At 42.9% G+C, this 25,325-nt stretch overlaps 1 protein-coding gene and 1 long non-coding RNA gene across 2 annotated transcripts in view; one reads left to right on the top strand and one right to left on the bottom strand.

Moving 5' to 3' along the window:
- sema6a (sema domain, transmembrane domain (TM), and cytoplasmic domain, (semaphorin) 6A) overlaps positions 1–25,325 on the bottom strand; it is a 128,032-nt gene that overhangs the window by 7,406 nt on the left and 95,301 nt on the right. The window contains exons 13-19 of the mRNA XM_019887764.1: positions 23,472–23,645; positions 20,510–20,650; positions 20,321–20,395; positions 14,626–14,684; positions 13,181–13,201; positions 12,931–12,951; positions 8,765–8,944 (exon numbers count right to left, since the gene is read on the bottom strand). Coding sequence (XP_019743323.1) covers positions 8,765–8,944; positions 12,931–12,951; positions 13,181–13,201; positions 14,626–14,684; positions 20,321–20,395; positions 20,510–20,650; positions 23,472–23,645 — 671 coding nt within the window. The remainder of the gene's footprint in view (positions 1–8,764; positions 8,945–12,930; positions 12,952–13,180; positions 13,202–14,625; positions 14,685–20,320; positions 20,396–20,509; positions 20,651–23,471; positions 23,646–25,325) is intronic.
- LOC109526478 (uncharacterized) lies at positions 239–1,586 on the top strand. Its single transcript, XR_002170346.1, has 2 exons — positions 239–740; positions 867–1,586. It is a non-coding gene; the product is annotated as an uncharacterized LOC109526478 (long non-coding RNA).

Below are 25,325 nucleotides of genomic sequence, written 5' to 3'. Positions count from 1 at the left end.
AAGTGTTGCATTTTAATGATTCTCCATGCTAATGAACTTTCATGTGTAGTTTTTTTTCAGCAACAGTTTTGCTAGCTTGTTAGGGTAGCCATCTAAGCTAGCAATTGCACTACTGTATTTTCAAGCCCCCCCAACCCTAACTCTAACCCCTTCCCAATGTTCACCAAAAGACGGGATGTGCCGATTCTGCTACAAAAAACAAAAAGAACCCAAAAAAACAAAAAATCAGTTCGCATTCTCAGGGTTCCCCTGTTAGCCACACACAGCAACAAAGACGACCACACAGCTTAAGTATCGAGTCATAAAGCACCATAAAATAACCATAAAATATGTATTTTTGATTATTGTCCTAGGTGGTTGACCAGTATTTTAGACCTAGTTAGTGTCGGCTTGGCAACATAGGAACTATTCTTCTTCACGAGGCTAGAGTGCCATTCAAATGCTTTACATGTTAGCATCCTACTTTCAAATGGCAACAGATTGCTTCTTTAGTGAACCAATCAAAGCTTATCTGTGCGCATTCAAGGGGCACTCACAGTCATGTTTTTATTCAAAATAAAAGACGGCACGCTGATGAGACGCTTATAATTAAATGTGTGATCTTTTAATTGCGCGGCTCCGTTTATTAATAATCAATTCACTAACCTTTGCATGTCGGTACATGCATCATCTTGTTCACACTGACAGTCTGCGCTAATCATCACGGTTTGTATTCCTGTTTTGTTTGTTGATGTTAGGAGGTGCTACACACACCAGTCAAAAACCCCCTTAGAAATGTTACGAATAAATAGATATTGCTTCTTTTTTTTTGTCTCCTACGTGCGCGCCAAGTATTTATGTGCATCAAGCCATGTTGATGTTAGGAGGTGCTACACACACCAGTCAAACAAGCCCCTTAGAAATGTTACGAATACATAGATATTGCTTCTTTTTTTTTGTCTCCTATGTGTGCGCCAAGTATTTATGTGCATCAAGCCGAACAGATGCTGCCCGATGGCGCACAAAGAGCAGCAATAGCATCAAATGGTGAACTACAGGACTGAAAGAGAGCAAAAGCCTATGTTTCAGGCAGAAGGCGGAAGCAAAACATACAAATGGCAACGCAAGCTGTGAAAATTAGCCAGCGAGAGGAGAACAATGAGCTAATCAGGGGAGGAAACTGCTGCTTGCGTCAGTTGAGGAAGTGCGTAACGTCGGGAAAATATAAAGGTTTCTGTTTTGGGTACGAGTCACAATGATTCACAATTATTCACCTGCTTCACGCACACTCGACTCTCTGAGCTTTTGACCATTGAGAAACCCTCCAAATCTTCAGGCCAAGATTGGAGTGCAATAATGACCGGACTGGGACTACCCACAGCGCTGATTATTTGTTCTTATTGTCGCTAAGTCATGATGACCCATATTTGTAGAACAATAGAAAGAATGTACGTGTATTGTTTAAAATTAGCCTTTGAAAACATGTGCAGTGAACCCCCATTTACTGCACAGGATATGTTCTCGCAATAGGTTACAATCCTGAAATATAGTTTTATTACCCCTCCCCCAAATGCTTTAAACATGTTTAAAAGTATTGAAACAGATTTTTAAAAAAATGTACTTTAAATGTACACACACAACCTTCAAGCATAAAATGCAGAACAAATACTGCCCACGTTGTCGTTTCTGTGTACAGACGGCTGGTGGCGTGTGAACGTCTGAAAGTGAGCTGTGGTCGACAGCAGTTCCTGCGTGAGTGTGCTCTTTTTTCAGTTGGAGAATACATAAATCAAAGTTGTGTCAAAATGAAGTCGATGTTAAAGTTAAGTTGATTTAATTGTTTTTGTGTGGTTTTTTTTTTTTTTTAACCAAGAGAAGATGACATGCACAAGGACTGACAAGGCATTTTGTATGTTTGAATATGTTCAAAAACAGTAAAACAAGAGTGTGGTTCGCATTTGTTGAGAGAACATTATATTTATATATAAATGTCGACCAAGTGGAAAACCAATTTGGACATGGTGCCTATTTAAATAAGTTTCTTTTCTTTTTTGTGACCAAGATATTCATATTTCAAATAATTATTTATTTATTGTATGTCTTTATTTCGGAAATCAACTTTAAAAAAAAGCCATTGTACTTCCTTCCTCTGTTGTTGAAGTATACTTAAACTATATTTCGATCTGCCCCAAATTGATTCTTTCTTTGAATATTAAAGATTTTATTTCGAACAAATCTGTGCTTTACCGAGTGTTAAAGCAGCGGCTGGAGTTCGAGCGAGCGCCGTGCGTCATACGAAGGTCTGACAGCAATCGGGGTGTCATTAATACCTTCTCTAACCTTCAAGATTGAAATCCGCAGCAGTGATGTCGAAATGTTCCCTTTGCCGTCTTCGGCATGAGTGAAAAATAAATAAGACATCACATCTCAATGTGAGCAAGGTCATCCTCTCGCCAAGAGCCGTTGGCAGGCTGCATTTCATGTCAAGTCGTGATGTTTTAATGACTCTAACGTTGGTCTAAAGACTGAGCAGTATTAGCAATTTTTTCCAAATATATTTCTGTTCTGTAATTCAAGTCTGACATTTTACAAGTTGTCCATTTCCAATGAATTCTGTGGCCTTTGATTTTTGCGCTCAGTTTGGAAACTTCAACTGTTGTAATTGCAGGCAATATCTCTCTCTTAAAAAAAAACAAAAAAAAACCACAAAAACACTTCTAGCCCATACAAATAAAACAATCATATATAGCGGCAGTGAAGTCAACTCAGTTCACCGCATTAAAAAGCAGCAGTTTGGCTTCGTGAACTAACCTTCAGAAAAAAAAATAGAGCCTTTCAAGTTGCTTCACGTCACTCCCAGTTAAGGTTTACTGTCATTTAAAACTATTACATAACTTTACCGCTGTCTCATATTTGAACGAAAGCAATGTCGCAACAGATGTAGACAGACAATATAACATGACTCAAAGGCACATATTCTTTATCCTCTGAAAAAATATACATAGACGAATTTTACTGCAGATAACTGAGTCACTTACAACAGTTGGGTGGAACTTCTTCGTTTGTCTGCGTGACTCTTAAACTGTTGCCTGCTGACCAAGTGGCACTCACCAGAAGGAGTCGCAATGAATTCATCCTGCTTTGACATTCTGTTTAATGATGTCATGACTGTATGCTTTTATAAAGTGGCGTAGAGCAGGGGTCCCCAACCTTTTTTGCCCCACGGACCGGTTTAAGTCAGACAATATTTTCAGGGACCGGCATTTAAGGTCTGGCGGATTAATACAACAAAATAATATGGTATGAGCTGCATGAAAACTGTGGTGTTTTCGAAATATAATAATAAACACAAGGAGCGTCTAATCTGGTCGCAACACTCTTATCGCTCTGGTAATGTTTAATGCCTTCAAAATACGATACAACGCAAATTCAAAGTGCATGAAAATGACTACTCACCACAGCCCCGAGCTTGATTTTCTGCAATCAGACAGTCCCATCTCGGGGTAATAGGAGACAATGACACCTCAAGTGTGTGGTTTATGTCCAGTCTACTTCGTAATTTTGTTTTAGTCGCTGTTGCTGCAGAAACTCCCCACCTCACACAGGTAGGATGTCGGAAATAGCAACAGTGCTATTGTGGCGATCTCAGAGTATTCAGCCATAACTTTGATCCAGTAGTTTCGAACGTACGTACTTAATAAAACGGAAATAAGGCAAGTTCTTTCTGTGCGGCCCGGTACCAAATGCCCTGCGGACCGGTACCGGTCCGCGGACCGGCGGTTGGGGACCCCTGGCGTAGAGTGCTATTTTCCGGATCAAAATTACTTTTTTTTTCTTCTTCTTCTTTTGCTCGAATGGGGAGAGATGATTTAATATATGAGTGCTTTGAGCTAAAAGTATGGTCATGCAAAAAATTCAACTGTCAAGGCACTACTGCATCTGTAAATGCGATAGATTTCTAGTGGTTGTATTATTATTATTATTATTATTATTATTATTATATACATTTTTTTTTCTTAGATGAATGCAATCTTGTTGTTTCGACTCACTTACAAAGAAAGAAAGCACAGACAACTTTTCCTTGACGAACCTCACACTACCTTTCCACACCTCAATTTCCTCTTTTTGCTTCTCATTTGTTGATTTTTCCCTTTGTTTCGATTACCTCCCGGCTGTCTTTTTTTCCTTTCGCCTCACCTCTGCATGATTGTCCTTCTTGTTAAATAAATCTTTATCATGCATGTTGCTTTTCCTGCACTCTCTTTATTTCCCATGTCTCCTGCCCCTGTCGTCTAGCTGCCTCCCTCTTTCACCCTCGTCCGTCTCCTGTGGATAGCTGCTGTAATGAAGCCATAAATTGGAGCAGCACAGCGGCGGCTACAGGTCGGGCTGGGGAAGGTGGACGAGGAGGAGCGGGGGGCAAGGGGGGCTGACAGAAAGAGAGACGGCAGAAAAGGGAAGAGAGCCAAAAGGAGGGATTCATTTAGACAAGAGAAGAGATATGAGTCTTGTTGGAGAGGAGACAGTCTACCAGGGGGAGGAGCGGGAATGAATGAGGAGGAGGAGGGGGTTGGGGGGGGCAGGATCGGAGGGAGGGTTGGAGGTTATCCATAAATTGGTTGAGGAATCACTTCTTAAAAGGTACAGCCTTGGAACATGCCATCCCTGTTGGATGTTGGGAGGGGTCACAGTGGCAGGAGATGGCGAGGTGTACAGAGCAGGTGGGCATGGTTTGAGGCAAGAGGGTCATCGGGGTTTGTTGTGATAGACAGACAGACAGACAGAGAGAGAGAGAGAGAGAGAGAGAGAGAGAGCGAGAGAGAGAGAGAGAGAGAGAGAGAGAGAGCGAGAGAGAGCGAGAGAGAGAGAGAGAGAGAGAGAGAGAGAGCGAGAGAGAGCGAGAGAGAGAGAGAGAGAGAGAGAGAGAGAGCGAGAGAGAGCGAGAGAGAGAGAGAGAGAGAGAGAGAGAGAGACAAAGTGCAAATGTACTGTGAAAAAAAGAAGCTACCTTCGAGACAGCAAGGGCCCCTCGACTGAAGCGGCAGATAAAGACGCCGCCGGCGCGTTAATACTCCTCACTTTGCGGCGCCTGTTTAATTACTGTGGCGGCTTTGGCCTAATAATAATATTCATTAGGAGATAAGATCCTGCAACGTCTCTGCTGCAAATGGAAAAAAGGAGTTGGGGGATTAATTTCTTTTAAGGCGCCAAATTATCTCGAGCACGGCTCCTGATAGGAGCTGATACATTTGATTCGAAAACTTTTTACCATTTCGATGATTATGCACTCATATGCCACAAGATTAGGGACATAATTCGTCCGTCCCTCCCTTTTTCTACAATGCGTGTTCTCATTTGGGTGGCGGGTGATGTGGAGCCTATCACAGCTGATTTTGGAGACCTTGGAGGGTTTTCACCCTGGACTGGTCGCCGGCCAATCACAGGACACATACAGACAAACGGCCATTCACATTCAGAACTGTAATCTTCATTTGACCTCACACGCGTGTTTTTGGAATGTGGGAAGAAGATGCAGTACATAAAAAAATCAAAAAAACAAAAAACCATGGGGAGAACGTGAAACAGATTTGAGCCAGAACCTTACAACTGTGAGGCAGACACAATCAGTGCGGGTTGTAGTTGTAAATCCTAAAGTGTGGTCTTTTCCACCTTGATGTCTAAGCTGGAATAATTGCAGCACAGACGATATTCAAACGCTGAATGTGCTGCTCTTGCACAATGTAATGAGATTCATTTACAATAAAAACACACACACACACACACCTCAGCAAATTACCACCCCAATAATTCTGTAAACATGGTAACTCGCTATTGATCCAGAAGGAAATTGTGCTGCAACTATTATCATCTATTAAAATTAGTGAAGCGTATTGCAATACGTCATAACTTGCCATTATACTTGAACTGTATGGGTGGACTATATGGACTTATGAGTATAGCACCCCCCCTCACAGTTCTGAGTTTGGGGGTTTGAATCCAGGCTGAAGCCTTACTGTGAGCGCTTGCATAGGTTTTTCTCCTGCGTCCACCCAACATCTTCCACGTTTGGATCTTGAAGAAATTATCAGTCAGTGTGAATGTGAGTCTGAATGGTTGTTTGTCCATACGTGCCCCGCGATAGGCCGGCGAACCAATCCTGGGGGTACCCCGCTCGCACTCATCCGCGACTAATGAAGACAAGCGCTATAGGAAATAGATGACTTTATGATATTGTCAGATTTAAGACTTGCTTCCTGACTGGCTGGAAACAACCACATGGTTCCACTGCCATATAGTGAGTCACATGACATCCATTTCAACTGGGGTTACCTCTAAGGATATCAAACTGTCAATCAAACCTGAGCATTATTCTTCCTGAAATCGCACCTCTCTCGGATTGCGCACATGTACCTAATATAGTGGCCAGTGAGTGTCATGTTTTCCTTATTTCTCCTGCGGCAGCCTGGTTGATGTTTCTTTTTCAGGCACATTGAAAAGTTTCACTTCTCGCCTCAACAAGAGTTTTCGGAGAGCGGGCTGAAGTTTTTTTTCACAGTACAGCTGTTTGCTGAGGGGCAACAGGAAAGGAGAGAAGACAGGATGGGCAGGGCGGGAAATGAACGCAGTTGACTGCGGTGCTCAATTTGCCATGCTGAGACGCGTTAAGCCGCGCTGAGGCAAAACGGCGCGTAATACCATCAAAGCAATCAAAGCTGCAAAAAGTCAAATACGTAGAAATAGTGGGAAAACTAACAGCAACAAAAGATGTGACTTGAAGCCATGCAAACATAGCCGGCATTGCTCACAGAGAAGCAACACAAACAAAGATCACTGCAGCTGAGTCTTACGGAGAAAGAAAAATATTCAAGAGCTGGAATAAAACAGAGCAAAAAGTGCCATATCAAATGAGAATCAAAAATGAATCATACAAAACATACGACAGCAGGAAGCTTGTTTGGAGAAGTGAGGATTGGGTGTCGTTACCTGAGAATGCTTGACTGGAGCATCCTTTTATATCTATTATACCAAACTCAAAAGCTACGAGCATTATTCCCAACTGTTTAACTCATTCACTGCCATTGACGGCTATAGAAGTCAAAGATCCATTTTGACTGGGCTGGCAGTGAATGAGTTAATATGAGGGTGACTCTTGAAGGCACAGCTCCGCTGATACATCTGCTCAGGTAACGACAATGTGATGCTGGCTGAACGCATGCTGTCTGAGGTGCACTCGCTGCTTCCAGCTGACACCTTGCAACCTGTCTGCTGATGTAGGATGATATTCATATTGTTTTTTTTTTTGTTTTTTTTTTGTGAGTGAATAACCTGATGATGCTTGGAGGGACAAATATTATTCATCTTATTGTGTTCCTTCGACATGTGGTGTATATTTTATGAAGGATCATATTCCATTTGAATGGCGGCCTGAGGAGGCGCAATCGTCATTCACTTTTATATGAATGCGATAAACATCCATCTGTACCCTTTAGATTCAGATTCAGGAATATTATCCATCCATTTCTTGAAACGATGTTATTTAAATCACTGCCATTGTTTTTATATAGTTATTGTTATTTTTGTTATTTTCGCTTTTCTCCACTCACGACCGGGGTTAGAATAATTTTGGATTTTTCGTAATAGTTAGTTTCTATTTCATTTTGACATTTTTTTTCCCACTAAACTGTCAGTTTTAATTTATTAATTTGTTTATACAGTAGGTTTGTTAGTTTTTACTCCTTTTTAATATTTCAAAAATTCTTTGTTTTAATTCACTTTTTATTAGTTTTAGTATTAGCTTTATTTTTACTTGACTTGATTTTTTTTTTTTTTACAAGCGCACGATTAAAAAAAAAAAGGTGGCTAAGTATTGTGTAATGAAGTAAAGTAAACCACAAATCCCCAAAACAGTTTGACTGTCCTACATGGCTGAATAGTACTACCAAAATAAATACGCTCAAAATAAACCTAGAAATCCTGTAAGAAATTATTTGACAAAGATTAAATCAAAAGACATTTTCATTATCATGATAGAAAGTCGTTACAGTTAGTTTTATAAGCGCAAAATGTACGGTAGTTTCAGTTAGTTACATTATTTTTCACCCTTTCATGCACCCTGTAACCTGATAACATGATAAGCTGTCCACTGTAGTAACCGCTGTCCCCGAAAGGGTTATATCTATCTCAATTTTATTTTGTTAACGAAAATATTTTTTCAATGTTTGCTATTTCATTGATTTTGTTAATTATAATCACCCCAGGAAAGAAAAACACAAATCAGCCTCACTGCGGCGTTTCCTTTTCCTCATCCGCTCACTCACTCTCTGCCAACCATCTAGCGAGTCGTCCTTGAGGTCAGGCACTATCAGCCGTTGTTCAGGCGGATGGAAAGGGCGTTCAATGTCATGTCACGGTAAGACATACACGCTGCTCCAGCCATCTTGGGCAGGAAATAAATAGATCGGCCGCGTAATGGCCTGAATATTGCGTCTCTTGTGGGACACTAAAGAGTCTGGGGATGATAAATCTGATCCCACGGGGCAAATGCGTCACTGTCTGTGTGTGCGCATTCTAATGAGCGCTGAATGTGTTTGTCTTGTGGGTTTTTTTGGTTTTTTTTTTTAAAGGGAGAAGCAATTTGTCTGCTAGAGAGAAAGCGATCTGTACACCTCGTCAGCTGGAAGCAGCCACACAGCCGTAAATCTCAATTACACGAGACCCCGCTCCCTCCCTCCCCCTGCCACAGGTGACAGCGGACCAAGAGCATCTGTTGCGTTCCAAGGCTTACCATCGGCTTCGGGCTGAGTCTGAGAGGGTACGGCCATGTAGGGCTCCTCCCCTGTTTCTGAACTCATGGGGCGCTCCTTGCGCTCCACCATGCGGCCCCGCCCCAGGGGGCCCTCGGCGGCCTCGGGTAGGGCCGGCGTGGGGAGTGCGAGGGTGTGGTGGTGATGGTGGTGATGGCGGCCTGCCAGACACAACAGAGGTTAACGAGGGCGCTCGCTTTGTCGACGGGAGGCCTCGGGACACGTACACTACTCACAACAAGGTAGGGACAGTCGGCTTTCAGGTGAACGGAAAGGGCACGAGAGTAAAGGTCACCAACGGGGGCGCCCGTGGAACACCGCAATGGTATCCTATGGACCTGTTCTAAAAATAGCTCACCGGTGATGGGACAATTGCGATTTGCCAGGAATATTGAATGGAAATGTACAGAAATAAAATGTTGCATTTTGATATTTATCGGGTTTAGAACTATTATGAGAAATGTCCGTGCCTTCACATAACATGAATGAAAATCATTCATTGGTGATAATAAAATAAAAATGGGTACTGGGCCCAGACTGATCTCAATATTTTGAGCCCAATGCAGATTCTGATAACCGATTAATCGGCCAGCTAAAAAATATACAATGAACAAAATAACTTCTTGTTTTGCTCCCTTGATGCTTACAAAAATAAAGATATGATTGACAGGCAGAAAATTTGACTGTTTTACAATATTTTACAAGAGAGAGGAAAATGACAAAAATTGGCTGTTTTTTCACCCTTTTGGGTGTGACCGTCACTATCTTTGTGTTATGTTGTACAGTGTTAATCTTAGCGTCAATGTGTAACAAAAAAAAAAAAAACTATCTGAGTTCCGATTTTGACTATAAAAGTGACTTAAAATTGCCGACAGATGAGTGACCGCAGTTTTCCAGCTGACTAGCTGTCTTGTGTTTTCCTACATTGCTGTGATCCATTTACACGCGGGGGAAATCTAAAAATCAGTTTGAAACCCTGTGGCCCTCTCTTGTCTGACCTCTACGCAAAGACACTCGACTGTGCAAGTGACTTTGTCTTCAAGTACGGTTTCCGGGTAGTCTCGACTGGACCGAGTCATTATTTCTCACAACGGTCTCTTAACGTCAAAACCAGGAACAGCATGATGAAGAGGACTGACTCAAAAATCAATGGAATATATTGGTCCATTTGTGGATAAAATGAATTTGCCATTCAGTTCCTTGTTAAGAGAACAGCAGGCTGTATCCAAAGTACTGAAGGATTGAAAAGTTGGCCACGTGCATTCAAAGGGTGAGAGAAGGTCAAGTTGAAAGGTTGGAGTTCATTTTAGGATCACCCGAAAAATTCCACCCGAAAGCCGAATATCCTGAACGTTTTGTCAAGGCTACACACACACACACGCACACACACACACACACACACACACACACACACACACACACACACACAATCATTCCCCTCCTAAAAGCACACAAGGACAGCTGCTTGCCTACAAGAGGCAACAAAGTGATTCCCCCCGTGAGCAACTCATTAGTAAATGTGTCTCTCCACATTGTCATGTCCTTCTCTTCTCATCCTTTTTCCTCCTCCTTCTTTTCCTCCCTCTCAGACTGACATGTCAAAGCTCCAGTGGGCCTGTCAGACTATAATCACATTTCTCCAGCATCACCGGAGGGTTCACACCTTTTCGTAGGAAGGATGACGACATGCTGACTTTTCCTTCTTCGCGGCGCTCCCGTCGGGCAACTTTTTTTACGAAACGTCGACAAGAGGCTTCTAACGCTGTCAATGCACACGAGCACCCCCCCGCCCCCAATATAAGTTTATATCGCTTACATCTAACTTTTGAGTTCACGTGGAGATGGTGGGAATTGTTCTGTTTAATTCCCTTCCGTCACACTGCTTCGTTCAAATCCTTTTGTTGATTTTAAGCACGCCTGCGTTTTGCTGTATTCAGCAGTGAATAGCGCCTGAATATTCATGTTAAATTCTTCTTTGTTGTGCTGAGCCAAATTTGGAATGCTGGGCCTTGACTATGATGTGCACTTCCACTTAGAGTCATTCTAGTTTGTTTGTTTGTTTGTTGGCAGAATAATGCAAAAACTACTAATTACTCATTCTAATCACAAAAAAAAAAATTAAAACATCATGCATTGACATAATGAAAGTGAGTGTACAATTTGATGCTGATCTAAATAATACCAATGAAAATCAAATATGCGTGATTTAATTTGATTGTTTTTGTTGATTGATTTGTTCTATTTTAGATTTTGGTAGTGAAGAACGATAAAATTACAGTAAGGTTGGACCAACTTTTAGTCGTGTTGGATATTTGATTTCACAACATTTTAACATCAGGTGTGAAAAAGTCGGACAAAAACAGTGAGTAAAAGGCTTCTTTTTTTTTGGAGGTCTGCATCCCAGAAAATATCACTCCAGATTATTTGGGAGCGAGGAAGAAGCCTTATAATGCAAAACGGAGAAAGGTGTTTCATTTTTGTTCACATTTCAAGATTTTATTTTATAGACGGGAAGCAGGTAACTGAAGGTTTATTCTGTTCATCAGTACGAATATGTATCACGAATGTGAGCTTTCTGCTTCTAATCACATTAGCATGGGACGTGCCCTCTTAAACCGTCCTCCTCAATTTGGCACCGGCCTTACATTTCCCTTCATGGAATGAAGCCTCTGTGGGGCTCAGCTCGCTGATTTTTACCATGGAGGTGACCGTGGCGTGTGCGGTCACCAACGGATGTGCTTCACTTTGTGTTTACGCTTGTGTTTAAAGAAGGGGCTGAGGGGGTCGGGTGGGATGATGGTGAAGCTGCTGGTAAACTAGCGCAAACCCTCTCGACACCATCTAGAGCCTCCTCCTCATCTTCCTTCGTGTGGCATGGCAATCATTAAAATGATTTATTTAACTATTGGCCCAAGGCTGAGAGATTAGTGTGACAGGCCTATTTTATAATTCATTCCCTCACCGCCAGGGGAAGTGCAATTCAGGCAGATGACACACATACAGAGAGAGAAGAGGGGGTGGGGGTAGGTGGGGGGGGGCACGCCGAAGGATGCGCACCCACTCTCTTTTTCACTCGCTACAGATTAAAAGCGAGGCGACCATGTCTAGTCTGGAGTAAAGACGGGGAGAGTGGAGAGGAGGCATTTATTTATCTTCAATGCCATATTAAGCTCCCCGCACAGTCAACTGAGAGACGGGGGATGTGTGTTTGCGTGTCGTCAAGTGTGTGTTTATGTGCGGAGGCATGTGTTTATGGGCAGCGGGTTTATTTTCCATGACCCTGGACCTCCAACAACAGGGAAGAAGATCACAGTGTGGACCGAAGGCTGCAAGGACTTGGTCATATGTATTCTTGGCGTTCGCATTTTTTGGACCATTCACACAATCGCGTGCAATCGGCTGAATCAAATCATTCCACTTGTTAGAAAGTTATTAACAATACAGCAAAACTGCTATAGTTGGACCGACCCCCCCAAAAATAGGGATTTTAACCCTTTCTTGCACCAATAATGATAACCTGTAACCGGATAACATGATAAGCTGTCCACTGTCGTAACCGCTGTCCCTGAAAGGGTTAAATCATCTGAAGCAAGTATTACATCACATAAGACAAAAAAAAACAAACACTTTTGTTCTTTTTTTTTTTTGCCACAAAATTTGCTGTCAGTGACGGTTTATCGTTTCAACCTGATATGTGAATAAAAAAGTTTTCTTTTTACAATGTTGCGTAGAATGAAGTTTTACAGCATTCACGTACTACTGTTAACTGTGGTTGGCTTATTGCTCCAAAGTTTAGAATGTTAAAATGTGACTTCATTTTGAAAAAGGTTTCTAATGGCGATGCTGGAACTAATTTGTAAACCATCACGGTCTTTAACCACCAACAACCAGATCCATCCAATTATTGCAGCAAAGGTCAGGGCTAATCGATTCAATTGTAGCTGGGATAGAAGGGGGGGGGGGTTGTTGACATAGAGGACAACAGGGTCTAATAGAGCTAATATCATAATTAAAGATGTTCCTATTTGTAATTCCTTTAACAGGCCACAGAGGAGGGTTGCAGGAGGAGGGCTGCAACGGCTTGTGGGGAGGGCAGAGGGGGGTGGGGGGATTGAAGTGGACCGGCAATGATTGAGTGTTTCATTACCTTTATAACTGGAAGGAACGTCTATCAAAAAGAAGGAATGACATAAATTCAGTTCCACACGCAGTCGTTAATAACCTGTCTTTACAGGTGGGAGGAGTTTTCATTTCCTTGAGAGGGAACAATTCATTGAGGAGATGAAGGGGTGTGGCTGGACGTAAAACAGTGCACGAGATAAAATGTTGCCTTGGTTCATTTAGTTGCCTTTTTTTTTTTTTTTTTTTTTTTTAAATGATAAATGCGGGATACTTACCATTCAGTGCCACGAAGGTATCTGAAAGTACAAGCAAAGATAAAAGAAAAAGTGTGTCATTGCGAGTCATAAAGACGCTTTCACATTCAGTTCACAACTAATGATTTTTAAACGTACACTACTGATGGAATTGAAGGGGGGAAAAATCTGTACTTTCACTTCACTTGGATTGGAACCGTATTATTCTTAATTGTATGAAATGGACCAGGCTATGTGCGAAGATTGTTATATTGTCTGTCTACATGTGGTGCTACATTGTTTGTATTCAAATATCGTTTGCTTTGAAGCGTAATAACGCTGCGACATCGAGGCTAGTCATTAGCGCATGTATTGCGCGTTGCACAGTTTGGGAGCATTAAGCTAACTGGGCTTTTAGAAGGTCAAGCCATGAGGTTGTTTGAAATACAAAGCGTGTAATTCTGTTTGACGTCTACTTGAGACTTCAGCTGGAAATAGCACTAAACCCCTTGAACCTTCTTTCTTGAAGTATTGTTGGCGATCGCCCAAACTGTTGCTTGTTGTGAAGTGAGTTGAGGTGAAAAAAAAAAAAATTGAATCGCAAGACACCACTGTATTATAATTTTCATCCTGGATTAGCTGCGGGGAATCAGTGAATACACGCTTAGGTTACCCAATATGGGTCCTCGCCTTGACTGGTCAAAAAAACAAGCCCTAAGCTTAACCACTTCAAAATTACAGCAAAACACACTTTTTTTTTTTTTTTTGGGGGCCATCATGCCCGCCATGTTTGTGGAGTGTTTTGTGGTGAGACATTATTTTAGGAGTGTGTGTGGTGTGGCTAACAAGCTTGCGCAAGTCCAGTGGGGTTCATGTTATTGGAAAAATACTCAGCTATGAATCTAATGTAGCGCTTAACTTTGTGGATGAATTCCTTCTGAAGTCAAACCAGAGCACATTGTAACAGAAAGTGGATCACGGCTGTCAATTCCAGCTAATCTGGAAAGCAATGTGTGGAACATGCAATGTATGATTCTTCCCCTTCTCGTAAAACAGTATTTGAGGCCGGCTGATTGGGTTGAGAGTCCTGCGCCCTGTTTTTGTGTGCATTCACAAGCAAAATCCTTTCTCCTACCGTGGCACTGAATGTTTGTGTGACAGTGTGCAAGAAGGAAGACAGTCTTGGCGCCACGGGGCACAGAACTCGACTGACCGAGGGGAGTAAAGACGCAGTCGGAGGGAGTGGAGTGAAGTGTGGGACGATAGAGAGAAGGGGGGCAGATGGATGGAAGATGCTGAAAGAGAGGATTGTGAGGGCGGAACAGATGGGGGGGAGGGAGGGAAAAAGGTGACGGCGGCGAAGACGGAAACAAGAGGATAGAGGCTGAGTTAGCATACAGTGTGTGTGTGTGTGTGTATCATGGGATGGCTACGGTAGTGAAAAAAAGGATAGATACGAGAGTGGAAAAAAAAAAGGGCCCGCTTACTTTGGCAGTCTCCCAGGCCATCTGTGTTACCATGCTCCACGTCCTGCTCAAAGGCGGATCTGCAGGGAACAGAGACATCATGGTCAGCAGCGGGAAGCGGGCCAAGAGGCCGGTGCGATCCGAGTCACGTCGTTTCGGGAAAACAACAACAAAAGCATCCCTCCAACGCGGCATATTTCTAAGAATCCTTCGGCGAAGCCTGCAGGAGGCCTTGAACTGGAACGCCATCAAAGGACACCTAGCGGGCACCCTGAAGGTGTCAAGACAAGGGGTTATGACGAAGGAAGCATGCAGGCTAAAAAAAAAATATATATATATGGAATTGGCACAGAACCCAACGCCAATTCTGGGGGTGTCAACAAAATTTTTTTAGAGGCGACTTAAGCCGGACACCCAAGCACATCAATGGGCAACAAGCTGACAAAATCAGGAAAAAAATGGTGAAAAACGCTCTCGCGCCACAATTCAAATATTTTTTTTTCACCTGTTTTCAGCAACCTGATTCGAAGGTGATGGATTTAGAAACAAAGCTCTGAAGTCACTTTACAAGGTCTTGAACAACTGTAAATTGTGTATTGTGTAAACAACTGAAGTGAACTATCTTCAAAATAAAACATTCAAAAGAACCAACCGGGAATTAAAATAAATAAAAACCTAATCAAATCCTAAACTTCACTTTCACTTCGAATACGGAAGTACATTTGAGCTCAGATACTTTTAGTCTTTTACTCAAGTAATAGTCTACAAGGTGACGTTAACTTCTTCCAAAGTTATATTCTGTTAAGATACGCCAACTTTTACCCAAGTACAGCTTTCAGCTACTGGTACTTTACTTTCTCTTCTACATTAACAATGTGTCCAGATGTGAGTTGCAATCACATGGGCCAAAGGCAGTGCGCTGAGGTGTAGCCAAGCCCTCACATGACACAGAAAAAGTTAAAGGTTGGGGAGGCCAGGTTTTTGGAGATGCTATTTTCTGCTACAATCTGCACAGAGACCTGTTTTCAGCCTGAAAGACCACCAAGCAGGCAGGAGATCTGTGAAACAGAGCGGACCAACTGTCAAGCAATATCACAGTCACGCGTGACAGCGTCTCACAATCCTCCTCCCGCCTCTCATCTTCCACACCCGCCCCTGCTTACAATTACTGCATGAAGAGCCGCTTGCTGCACCCCCGCCTCCTGACCCTTACCGCTAACCCCCCAACCAAACCCGGTCCCATCTGAAAAAATGTGAAAAGCGAACAAGGAGAAATACGAAGAGTTTCACTAGTGGATAACAAACAGATTTTCACCATAACTGTCAACTGGTGGAAATTGTGATTCACTCTTTCAAACCACAACAGTAATTTATTCACCAGCAGCATTTCTCAACTTGAGAGCCTTGCCAGGACTTTTAAGCACCAGATTTCCACACAGTTGCTGTAAACCCGAACCCATCTAAGCGTATGTGCCCCCCGCCCCAAAAAAACCCTCTTTTTTCAAATTTACTGTTTTTGAATTCAAGAAAATTAACACAATTGGGAGATACTTGTAGATGCATACATGCTTAATAATAATATGCATCAAGTTTGTCGAGACGAGAGCTTTACAAAATGGTCACAGACACTGAAGTGATGTCTGACCCAAAGGCCCAAAAAATAAAAAATAAAATACTGTCTATCACATATTCCATCGTACCCACAAGGGTTTTACTTGGACAGAATGACTCCGGTGACATTTTATGAAAGAAAGAAAAACTGCTGCGCAGCGTCCTGTTGCTATGTAGAATTTGTGGGGCCATAACAGTCACTTTGCTGTTTCCTCTGCGACTTGAGGCAGAGGAGCTTGCTTCCCCATCCAGCCATGAAAGGAGGTGGTGGTGGAAATACGGTCAACTCAGACTTAGACTAAATAACTCCCAAAACAGGCATATAAGGATTATTCATTCACTTACTGACATTAATTTTAAACTGGAATCACTACTCATTCATAAACAAGATTTTGGGGGCTTTTGTTTTGGTTTGTTTTTCACACCAAACGATCTTCTACTACACCCTTAAACTTAATTGTCCCTTAACTTCACTGGATTTCCACTACAAATAAAAATTAGAGACAGCGTGGTTAACATTCGACGTTTCCCTATGAATAAAAATTGAGCCTCACTACACTACAAGCCTCAGTGTCTATCAGTGACGCATCGCTCATGAACCATTCATTTGAAGAAGTTTGACCTCACACAGTTCAGCTAAGGGTTAAGATCATATTTCAGATGCTCAGACGCTCATCGCAGAGATCAGACGCATATTTAAAACAAGCTTGCATTGTACAAGAGAGGACGCGGCCAATTGGGTTCTTGACTCAGATGCAGTTATCATATAAAATACGTCACACGGAGTCGCGCAGGGACGAATTTGGTGGTGAAGGCCAGGCATTCAGGCATAGTTATCGGGCATAGTAACGTTAATTAGTCATACCTGAAGTCGGTTGGTGTGTAGAGACTTTAGTGAGTGCAAAATGAGTATGCAATTTGATGTAGCTCATTCATTTTCAGTCATGGCTAAACCCATTCAGTCACAACTTTCACTTGGCAGTCAATTTACAGTCAAAACTCAATGAGCAGATTTGTAGAGGGCTGGCAGATCTGAGATTGCAAGAATGGACACAGGAGGGCGGGGGTGGCTCGTGGCCATCTTTCAGTGGCGTAGGGGGGGGCCGAGCTGCCGCTATGAGAGACATCATTCTACATGGCAACGTGGTCACGCGAACACAAAGGCCAGATGAAGGTAGAAAGGTGAGCGTGCACGCAAGAGAGGCAGAAGATGTGAGGATACTGCAAACAGGCGATGCGTGCATGCAAGTAGTCTACTCTGAAAAGGAGTTAGAAGGATTTGGTACAAAATACAATGCATAATGATTAGTAAGAAACCGCAGTGTTTTGATGATTACTGTTTTTTTTTTTTTTTAAATAAATCTATCAAAATAAGTGCATGATCGTACAAGCTGCAATACATCCCAGCAGGCATCCTCTAATTCTTTAAGGAATCCAGCAATTCCTTAAAGGGGAAGTCAGTCCCCAAATTTTCTTGACAGAAGTAGATTCTATGGGCGTCGACTCGGCAAAACACAGCATTCTGATTCATATTGCGTTTTCGGAATATGAGTTAAGCAGCAAAATCCACCCGTTTTTATCCATCTTAGGGGGCGGCCATGTTGCCGCTTTCTTTCGACTGATAATGACATCAGAGTTGCTCAGGGCTCAAGTAACGACCAATCACGACTCGCCGGTTTTCTGAAGCTACTTAACTCAAATTTCACAAATATTAAGCAGAATGCCGTTTTGAGACTAGTGAGGTTATCGGCTCAGTGGTCGTCTGTCTCGACCCAGAGTTTGGAGGGTCCATTGTGACCTTGTCAAAGTGTCCTTGAGCAAGATACGTAGCCCCAAATTTCTCCTGATGCTGCATCATCAGTAGGGAAGTGAAGAAATAGTGGAAAGCGCTTTGAGTACCAAAGGGAGAAATAAAAGTAACAGCCATTATTGTAAAGATGCAAACTGCGATAATAGTGCCACTTAAATGAAGCTTTTGAATAACTAAAAGTGCTCCTAATAAAACCATTACCCGTGTTCGGGAAAATTTTTGCCGAGTGAAACAAGAGAGTCAAAAACCTATCAATGCGTGTGCTCTTTAACCAGTGAAAGCCAGGGGCGTCATGTTAGGAGAAACCTTTGAAGCATCAAAGACAGAATATGATGACGCCTGCATACAGCAAAGAGTGCTCGTTGTTGTTGTTGGCGGGCTCTGTTGTATGCAATCAAACAAAACAACGCGTTCACACCAGAGACTGAAGTCTTGCACCCGACGGACATTTTTCAGCAGGGAGCCAAGAAGAAAAGCCGCGACATTGCAACTGTGTTTCTCATGTTAATTTTTTTTTTTCACCCACAACTGTCCCCATAATGTTTTGAAGACACCAAAAATTGCTCGAGGCAGAGCTACAGCTTTCTGGTGTGAAGCAAATGGCCCGCCGTCCAGGAATTCCTTTTTAATGGGGTAGGAAGTATTGCAGCAGGTTTACTTTGACATTTCATCACCTGCCTTGTTTACATTTTTTTTCCCAGCCTTGCAAATAACAGCAACACTGTCTATTCACAGCTGACTGGAAACAATAGATATGTTGCAGAGGCTATCACTGGCCCAGTGTCGGCTCCTTCCATCAGAGCTCTCCGCCGGCTCGGCAAAATAATAACAGGATGGGTGTAACTTTTTGCGTGCTCATGAACGCCTTTGGTAGCCTTGGCACACAAGGCTAATCATTTTGCAGCGCAGGGATCACATTCATTCAATGTCAAATGGCCAATGGCGCGCCTATCCTTTTGTTATGACTTCATGTGTAAGAAGTTTTTTCCCCACCACAAAGCTTCAATATGCTGTTTGCTCGGAGAGTATAATCAGGCTCTGTGTCCCAGCTACCACCGCGAAATTACAGTGAGCGTGACCATCAAGTGTTGCTCGGGCTAAGCAGCCAAACCCTGGCCAGGCGGCGTCCAGTTCTTTCCTTCCATTCGGTCCTCCAATAGGCCTTTGCAGCGGAGGGAAATTGCCCTTACACACCATAAAATTAGAAAGCTCACAGACACGTCAAATCCAGAGATGAAGGCTACCAGGCAGTACAAAGAAGGCGGAACGTTGGATTGGAAAACTTGTAAAACACTCGTATGGCCTTTCCATACAGCAAGGATTATATTCAAATTCACTGGACCAAAATACTTGTGAAACCAAAATTCCAAGTAAAGGAAGTTGACGGCCCAAGTATTCGTTCCAACTATAACTTTCTAGCTCGTATTAATTTTAAATGATTTCCATCCATCTATTACATGCACCACTTGTGAGGAGCTGGAGCAAATCCCAGCTGGCACCGGGCGCGAGATGGAGTTAACCTCCGACAGATCAATTTTCCAAAATCTTCAACTCTCTTTGCAAGTTTACTGAATAATTTATGAATAGAAAACATTTCGATAAAACCATCGAGTTTAATAAGGTCAGATTTGTTTCAAGAATTTGAGAATTTACTGATGAGAGCTGAAGTGGACTGCTGATTTCATTTTGCAAAAGCTTGTTTTCCAAACCGGGCCGAGAGCTGCATCAAATTCAATTCACCTAAAAATGCAACGTTGATCAAGCAACCTTAACACGCCATTTATACCTCAATTTTTGACAGCGCCGGCCCTCATTAGGGTCACGGGTAAGCAGTAGACCAGCGGTGCCTGAGTCCGGTCCTCGAGAGCCCCTATCCAGCCTGTTTTAGGTGTCTCACTCCTCCAACACGCCTGATTCAAATGATCAGCATCGTTATCAAACTTCTGCAAAGCTTACGGATGAGCTGATCATTTAATCAGGTGGGTTGGGGGAAGGAGACATCCAAAATAGGCTCAATAGGGGCTCTTGCAAATAGGACTTGGGCCCCCATGCTGTCGACTAACCCAGCTGAGACCTAGACTGGTTGCCAGTCACTAGTAGGGCACATAAAAAAAAAGCCAGTTCACACTCACAATTAATCTAAATTAGCGTTTTTGGAACATGAGAGGAAGGCGGACTACTTGGAGAAAACCCGGAAAAGCACAGAGAGAACATGCGATGGCAAGAGGATCAACCAAAGCTCAACATGAACCCTTGGTCCTTCTCATTTATAGGTTATTAAATAGTGTGACTTACTTGGTATCAATCACTTGGCTGCATGCTCCTTCTGACACCCAACCGCAGTAAGGGTCCCTGGAGGCGATACAGGACCTGGGTGACATACAAAAGACATTCATCTCTGCAGCACAAGAAACAGTAGGACAGTTGGGGGGGGGGGGTTGAAATGGAGGTGACTCTTTGGGCTATCATGGCTATTAAACGCACTTCTTGCAGCTTCCGTGCCTTTCGCAGCGAGACAGAGGCACTTTAACCACACAGGAAGTGAACGCCACCCACAGGGCGTGACCCTTAGCATCGATCTGTATGCTGACGATGCGCTTGTCCTCCATGCCGTCTATACTGCACCTATAGGATGACAAAAGAGCAGATGTAAGGTTGGGGAAACTGATTGGATTTGTAGTTACGTCCCTGTAAACGTCAGCATAGATGCATCTCATAAGAGTCTTGTTTTTTTTATATATATATATATATATATATATATATAGGCTTGTCGACACATACAGTAACTTTGTTTGAGCAATGAAACTATTTTCCCCACCATGAGATTGTAGAACCTCTTTCTTCTATTGAAGGACAGCCGGTGGAGAAAAATAATGGAAGTCTTTGGAAGAGGTTGTTATGGTCTGATTATTTTCTGCTACAGATGCACAAAATAAAATGTTTAGTTAGCTTTTTACATATGGGAGACAAGCAGCCACGCACTACCCATTGCTTGGTAAAATGAATCACTTGCGATCTGTCGTCAATCGACACAAAATATAAAAGATCTTTCTTCTCTTTGACGTTAACCCATTCACGACCGGCAACTAGGCGCTCTAAAGTGGCTATGCCAAAAGACAGTCCAAAGGCATTTTATGGTGTAGACAGAGCTAGCTAGCTAGCTAGCTAGCTAACTGAACATTGTGCCAGAAAACCACTGATGTGAAGAACAAAGACGCTCAAGTTCTTGTGGAGCGGGCAAAGGGCAACTCACTCCTGGGCCCGAGTGCCTAGCTGGACCCCCGTTTTTTAAAAAATCTCTACAATGGAACACCTCTACTATGTAGTTTTTTGTCTTTACAGTAGTTAGTCAGTAATTATCTTCAAACGTGTAATCAATTTAGAAAAAAAAAACAAAGCTGAGAATTCACTTCACAGGGTCTTTAAATACTATAAACAAGTTTGTTGTTTAGTGACAAAACAAGATTGGACTGCTCATTTATGAGATAAAAATGTGGATGTGATTAAGAGGAGGCAGAGGTTGATGAGATAATACTCGAGTGTCGATCATGAGTTCGGGGGGCAGAGTGGGAGAAAGAACAGAGTGATACAGATACAACAGATGGCCACGGTGAGCAGTCAGCAGTTAACACTGCACTTTAGTGTAAAACCCTCTAACACAATCCACTTCCCCCACCATCCACTTCCTCTGTCCCTGGCCAGTCTTTGTCCACCCGGCCCCCATAGGAGCGCACTGTAATCCCTTTGGGTGTGCCCGGTATCTTTCTTTCTATCCCTTCTCTCCATCCTTTGCTCTCGCCATCCCGGCATTAATCCTCCCCTCTTTGCCGTGCTTCGGTGCCGCATTAACATTCTCAATTAGAGCTTAGAGTCCATCTACACTGGGTAATGCTCGGCAATCGGGCGCGTGCTGATCCAGCTCACGCCAGCCAGAGGGTAGAATGCGGGCAAAGTCACTTACTGTACTCGAGTGATGCCAGATGGCCGACGGCCGACCGCTGCTCAGCTAGCTGGGGAGCGGCGTGGCGAGAGAAAGAGGAAGGAGACGCAGAAAGGAGAGAGGGAAGGAGGCAGGGCTTTGCCCTTCATCCCCTCCATAAGGCACGTCACATGGCCGCAGTATGTTGGGAAACAAACAGCGGCGACCTTGAAAGCTGCCCCTGTCAAGTCCATACACCCCCCACCCCACCCCCCTACCGTCTCAGCTGTCTAATACCATGTCTGCACGAACATGGCTATTTTGAAAACCATATATTTTTCCATGCGATGTGGCCTTTTGTCCACAAGCAGACTCAGCTTGAGATCACTGAAGTGTCTCTCGAAAGCGAAAGAGAGGGAGCGTGAGAATGTGATCTGCCTTTCACCATATGTCGCTGACATAGATAGATGAAAAAAATAATATTTGGACCAGTGTAGCGAAATTTGATACCATTTTTAATCTTTTACTTTTACCTGGGCGCACTTGGACTGCGAAGGAAGAAAACAAACAAAAAAAAAATTTACAATGAGTAATTTTCTGCCTTGACAGTCTGCATTGGGACCAAGTCGGCCAGTTACCCAGCAGAACGGGTTTTTTAAATTGGCAGCTAATTTGTAAGGCTGACCTACATCTTTGCTGGCAAGTCATAAATTTCAGTCATAGGACACAGATCGATATTGTTTCGGATGGCTTAGCCTCGGTTGAGATACCCGCTCGACCGTGACCACTTAGTTGCTGTAGTACCTTTTCCAGCAATTGCTTCATTCAGGATGTTAATTGGTGAGAATCATATTCACTTGACAGCTTAAAAAAATACGTTGACTGTTAAAAATGATTTTTCTTAAGTAGGGAAAAAAAAGTTTTCAAATGGCAGTGCATAACAACGGCTATTCTTTCCATGACCTCTCTTGATTTTCAACTCTGTTATTTCTCCCCCACTCAGTTGGTACCGCTGCTCATTCACCCTCGTCCATTACCCCACCACCAAAATTTGCCTTGGCAAGGTCAGAAATGTGGCTGCAGTTAATTTTCATGCGGCAAATACACAATGACGCTTCACTCAACACACGCGCATCTGTGCCTGAACTGGCAGCCTTGTCTTGTTTTCGACGAGCTCACCGGGCTGCCTCTGAAGACAAACACAGACCTCAATGCGAGCATGTGCATGTGTGTTTCCTTTAATCAGCCATGAATTTTGGAGGAGCCGGGCTCCTCTGTGGTCGCCGACCGCAGAACTACGTTATCCAGGGCCTCGGGCTTGATGTCTTTAATTTAGGATCTGCGGTTGGGTCGAGTGTAACCTGATAAAACTCTTTTTCAAATGATAGAGCGGCCATCTGCTTGGCTGGCTGCAGAAGTTGGGTTGGTGGGAGTAGGATATTGGTTTAGGTTGTGTATGAAATACATATTTTGTCCTGTATATGTATATTAGAAGTTTAGTGTCTTAATAGCTTGAGGGAAACATACTTGTCAGGATTGTAGACGTTGAGTTCCTCCAGGAACAAGCTGTCGTTTAGGAAGCCGTTGTTCATCTTAGCGAGGAACTTGAGGATGATGCCTTTCTCAGATCCCAAGAAGACCACAGTGTGGTTCCTATAGGGGCCCGCTTCACTGTCCACCACAATGCGTGTCAGGCGATAGCTGAAACACAAAATACCAACACCTAGTTGACTTTCTCTGGTCCCAATCAGTTGATCGCATCCACTTTCATCTTGGTTCGGTTTCTATTCACATGGTGAAAAATCTCCAAGCAAAGCACGTGAAATCAATCTCTTGTCCTGTTGGTCACAATAATGTAAGTAAGGAAAAAGTTTTGGTCGCACGGGCTCGTGAGTAAAACTAAGTGAGTTGTGGTTTGCTGAAAATTTGAATCAAGATATATGAGTCTATGACTGTAGAAAAGCAAAACCAAAGTCACGTTTGGAGGCTCTGCCGAGTCCATGCGACAATGTGTGACTCCACAATCTGAACTGGTTTCAACTAGATATGTGTGCTAAGTGTGTCATAGAGATAGGTAGATGCAGAGCCAGGAGAAAAGGTCACAGTGACACATCGCCCTAGCTAAAGTCCTCTGTTTAATTATACGTGTCAAAGAAGCCTCATCTAACAGCTTTGATCTCACTATTTTTTGCCACTGGATAAAAGAAATCATACAGCACAAAATATTGTATGTGCAGCCTCAAAACCCGACACAGGGTCGCAGTTTTTCCATTGCTGAAATCAAGGACGGATACGTTTTCTGCACCAATAAAACTAAGTTAATTCTGTATAAGTAACAGATGGCGATGAAGAGCACCAGCAGAGAATAAAAGTTGCAGGTTTTCACCTCTCACCTCTTTCCTCTGGACCTCTTTCACTGAGTTGTGTGCGGTTAATTTATCGCAAGCAAAATGAAAGCATGCAACATTGCACAAAGATCACAACATCAATCAGTGTGCCTTTCATCAGGCAGCTCTGAAATCAAAAGCAGGACTGGCTTCAGCAGGGCCTGAATAATCCTGTTGATTGATTTCGCTTTTAGAGAATGTATGTCCACCCACTCCTGCAGGGAGGAAGTTGGACAATAAGCGTCACCCGTCCTTCTTTTCCCGATCGCTCATGGCCATAAAGTAATCATAATTATAGTAATATATTGTATATATATTTTCATCTAATGGCATGTACTAGTGTAGATGTAGCTTAAAATGTATTTTTTTGCCCTTCTACTGGCACAAAAAATAAAATAAAAGCAATATTCTAAACTTTGTAGAATGGCACAGCTTTGGACTTTTGAAGCGGATAGTCCGTGTGCTCTGCCATATGTGTGCACTCAATGTACATTCGGTTAGAAAAGGATAATAGCAGGGCGGGAAATTCATTTGGGGCAATAGGTATGTTAACCTCATTTCACAATAGTCTCATCAAAAGAAGGTCACATCACTTTTAACCTTGTCGCCCACGCGTTTGCTCTAAACGTCGACTAAACTGCTTGGAGCTGGTAATCAAATCAAAAATAACAGCAAATGTGGTTTAGATGTGGTGAAGAATCTGCGGGGGAGCCAAGGCCAGCGTTGGTTAGATTTGATTTGAGAGAAAGAAGACAGTCTCAAGGATGGATAAAGGATGTTACGTTGTTCCTATCTCTACAAGACTTCTTGTAGTATCTCCTAAATCTTTGATTCATTGTGCTCAGCCAGCAGAGGTTGCAGGACCCAAAAAGTGGATGATGTCGCACATGTTTTCGGTTGACTTCTTGGTCATAAAACCAGTATTCTACAAAGAGAGACAGACAGCTATCATAAAAGACCTCCACATGCCTCAACGGCGCTTATTTTTTTTTTC

Source organism: Hippocampus comes, unplaced genomic scaffold, assembly GCF_001891065.2.
Source record: "Hippocampus comes isolate QL1 unplaced genomic scaffold, H_comes_QL1_v1.1 scaffold155, whole genome shotgun sequence".
Lineage (NCBI taxonomy): Eukaryota > Metazoa > Chordata > Actinopteri > Syngnathiformes > Syngnathidae > Hippocampus > Hippocampus comes.
The sequence above is the reverse complement of the archived record's forward strand: the minus strand, read 5'-3'. Positions and strand labels throughout refer to the sequence as shown.